Here is a 3,936-nt window from a genome sequence, read left to right as displayed (position 1 = left end):
TAAAGGCCAAAGAGAAAATCTAACGGTCTTTGATCTAATTTGGTCTAATTCTCGCCTATAACGGAGAATTGATTGACAGCGCGACACGCCAAAGACCAGTTCCGCGATGAACCCAAGCGGTGGGAGGAATCGAGCTAGCAGCGGAACGCAAAACGATAGAACTACGTGATTTAGTTGACTATCGAACATGAACATGAACATGAGTAACGCGCACATACACTCACGGAAGTGGATTCCTGTATCCATCAATCTAACTCTATATATACATAGACATATATTGATAGACAGATAGATTGTTGGATAAATAAACAGACAGATTGGTAGATATATGCACACACACACACACACACACACACACACACACACACACACACACACACACACAACACACACACACAACACACACACACACAACACACACAACACACACACACAACACACACACACACACACACACACACAAAACCACACACACACCACATAAAATGGTAAACTCTGCATAACGACCTTATCTCCCGACGCAGGCCAACGACAGCGTGGATGTCCTGCGGCGAGGACTTCCCTTCAACACTTCGGAGAGGGACAGGTTCAACGTAAGGATAAGATCTCACAAATATTTGTTATCTAAATAAGGAGAATTCAGTTCCATTAAAAAAATATATATTTAGACTAAAAAGGGTAATGTTCAGCACCGATCATTTCTTTCTGTAGGGGAAAAATATTTTAGGCCCGTTTGCAAGAAATTTTAAATCCAAAAATTTGGCTCAGATTCCAAGCCAGGCTCAAACACCAAAAAATGTCAGTTTGGTACACTTAGGTCCATGGGCGGAAACTAGAGTACTGTATAGACAATTTGCTACCTGGCGCTTATTTTGTTTACCAAGATAGGAGTCATAACACGTAATATCCAGCATAAAGGACTGGGGATACGGGCTTATTTGCCGTCTGAGAGTTAAGCAGGGTAAGGTAGGGTATTTCAGAGGGATGTGAAGGTACAAAAATAACATGAGAATCATATCATATCATATGTCTATCATATTTGTTATATTAGTATTTCATTATGAGAATCATATCATATCATCATCATGGGTATTGCATCATATCATCATTATATCATTATTACATTAGCATTATACCATATCAGAATTATGATGTACTGGTTAGAGTATGCACCAACTAGATATGACAGTAGGGATAGATATGACAGTAGGGATAGATATGACAGTAGGGATAGATATGACAGTAGGGATAGATATGACAGTAGGGATAGATATGACAGTAAGTAGTTTTGTTGCGCTGCCGATGCCCTAGTGGTGAACAGGAAGGGCAAGTATGACTTATATTGTAAGTGAAATTCTTTTTCTTTCCGTCAGAGGGATGAACTGGTAATGGCGCTGACTGGCTCGCAAATCTGCATCACTGGAGGAAAATTCTTTGTCATCAACCGTCCATTTATTATTACGGTGCGTAGAAGAGTTTGTAGATAAAAGCAATATAAGCTATGATAAATAGATGAAGTATACATACATACATATATGTGTGTGTGTGTGTGTGTGTGTGTGTGTGTGTGTGTGTGTGTGTGAGTGCGTGCGTAGGTGAGCACGACTGAAACCCTACCACGTAATCTGCAATCCACCTCGCTTCACCCTTGACCGCGCGTCCTCCACCAGGTAATCAGCGCTGTGGTGACCTATTTCATCGTCATGATCCAGTTCATGCAGCCCGGCTTGGAGGCGGACCATGAGCAGCCTCCTGTCGACGGTCTAAATTTTACTGTCTACAACGCAACGGCAGTCGACAGCCTCGCCGACAGCTTTGTCTGAGGCGGAGGCTTCGTGGATCTGCCTTTCGCTCAGCCCCGCGTCGCAGGCACGCAAAACCACTCGACTTTGAGTTAGGGATCGGGGATATATCTTTTTTTTCTCTCTCTGGTTCGCATTCTCTGTCTCTCTGTCTCTGTCTCTGTCTCTCTGTCTCTCTTTCTCTCTCTTTTTCTGTCCCACTCTCCTTGACCCGTCTGTCTCTCTCCCTCTCTCTCTCTCTCTCGCCTTCTGTCTCCCTCTCTCTCTGTCTGTCTCTCTCGGCCTGTCTGGCTCTCTTTCGCTCCCTCCCTCTCTCTCTTTCTCAGTCGTTTTGAAAATATGAGAAAACTGAAATCGTCCACTGATCTTTTTTCGCGTCATGTCTTACCGTTTAAGCCTTTATCATTTTTTAAATTACTGTCACTCAGCTGTCTCGTCACCAGTACCTTGTAGCGTCCTCACTTTTAGCCTATTTAAAGAATTACAGGTTGATATTTATACCGTTTTCATAAATAGCCCCCGAAAAAGAATATTAAGTACCTATTTATTCTAACAAACTTCAGGATAAGCCCAGTGCCTTTTAATGGAACCATTGTTAACGCTCATAAAAAGAATCGGTCAGTACCTGTTTCCTATATTGAAGTCGTCTGCATAAAGTATACACACACACACACACACACACACACACACACACACACACACACACACACACACACACACACACACACACACATACACATACATACACACACACACACACACACACACACACACACACACACACACACACACACATACATACACATACACACACACACACACACACACACACACACACACACACACACACACACACACACACACACACACACACACACACACACACACACACACACACACAAATATATATATATATATATATATATATATATATATATATATATATATATATATATTTCTATACAGACACACACATACTCACACAGTCACACACACACACTAACATATGTATACATACATACACATATGTGTGTGTGCGTGTTCACAAAAAAATATTAGATAAGTCTTATGGAAGCCCTTCGCACTATATCGAACTCATTTTTTTGAAGTAAATACATACGAGAGAAAATTAACAGATTATTTTTCTCCGATTCTCTTTCGCATGAAAATGAAAATCTCGATTTCTGATAATAAAATGGATCCACTTGTTTGGCGAGATTTTGATTTTATTCCATGCAAAAACTTTCACCCCAGCGCACGCGTGTCAATTCTTAAAAAACGGTAATAAACAAGCAAGAGCAATGTTCAGCTGTTTTTCTATCCTATATGATATGACAGAAAATATTAATAATGATGATTATAATAATTATAATGATGATGATGATGACGATGAATATGATAGCAATGATAGTGATAATGATGATGATTATAATAATAATAATAATAATAATAATAATAATAATAATAATAATAATAATAATAATAATAATAATAATAATAATAATAATAATAATAATAATAATAATAATAATAACAAAACAACAACAACAACGACAACAATAACAACAACAATATTAATAATAACAATAATAACCACAACAATAATACTGAAGGTGATAATCATGATAGTAAAACTAAAAACAACACTAATAATGGTAATACTAATGACAACACTCATCCTAATACTACTAATAATAAAAATAATAATATGAGAAAACAACAGCAATCATAATGATAAACAGATTACAAGCTGAAATGGAGAAGATGGTGACCTTCCGACAGGTCGTCTAATATTTTTTTATGACAGTAAATAAAAAAGCATTTGTGTTAATTTTGTCTTTTATCGTGGATTAAAAAAAGATTTCTGGGTGGAACATAAAACTAAGTTCTACAGGTTGACAGGCCTCCACATGCTACAGACAACTAGCCTCCTCTTCCTGTCTCCTCCAGATGCATTACCCACAAAGTATGAACAAACTCTTCAGTATGTTGGCATAAGGGTGCGCACAATACAATTTAAACTCGTAATGATTATTAAATTAACGGATGACCCTTCAGTGATTCTAAAAATTTAATGATGATTACGACAGTGGCCATGATGGTAGCATAGGTGATAATAAGAAAACAAAAACAT

The 3,936-nt window shown here is 38.1% G+C and overlaps 1 protein-coding gene across 1 annotated transcript in view; it reads left to right on the top strand.

Moving 5' to 3' along the window:
• LOC138860577 (uncharacterized) overlaps window positions 1-1,843 on the top strand; it is a 2,960-nt gene extending 1,117 nt beyond the window's left edge. The window contains exons 3-5 of the mRNA XM_070118335.1: window positions 525-593; window positions 1,374-1,463; window positions 1,671-1,843. Of these exons, the coding sequence (XP_069974436.1) occupies window positions 525-593; window positions 1,374-1,463; window positions 1,671-1,823 (312 nt within the window). The 3' untranslated portion in view covers window positions 1,824-1,843. The remainder of the gene's footprint in view (window positions 1-524; window positions 594-1,373; window positions 1,464-1,670) is intronic.
• The last annotated feature ends 2,093 nt before the right edge of the window (window positions 1,844-3,936 follow it).

Source organism: Penaeus vannamei, chromosome 4 (genome assembly GCF_042767895.1).
Source record: "Penaeus vannamei isolate JL-2024 chromosome 4, ASM4276789v1, whole genome shotgun sequence".
NCBI classification, from domain to species: Eukaryota; Metazoa; Arthropoda; class Malacostraca; order Decapoda; family Penaeidae; genus Penaeus; species Penaeus vannamei.
The sequence above is the reverse complement of the archived record's forward strand: the minus strand, read 5'-3'. Positions and strand labels throughout refer to the sequence as shown.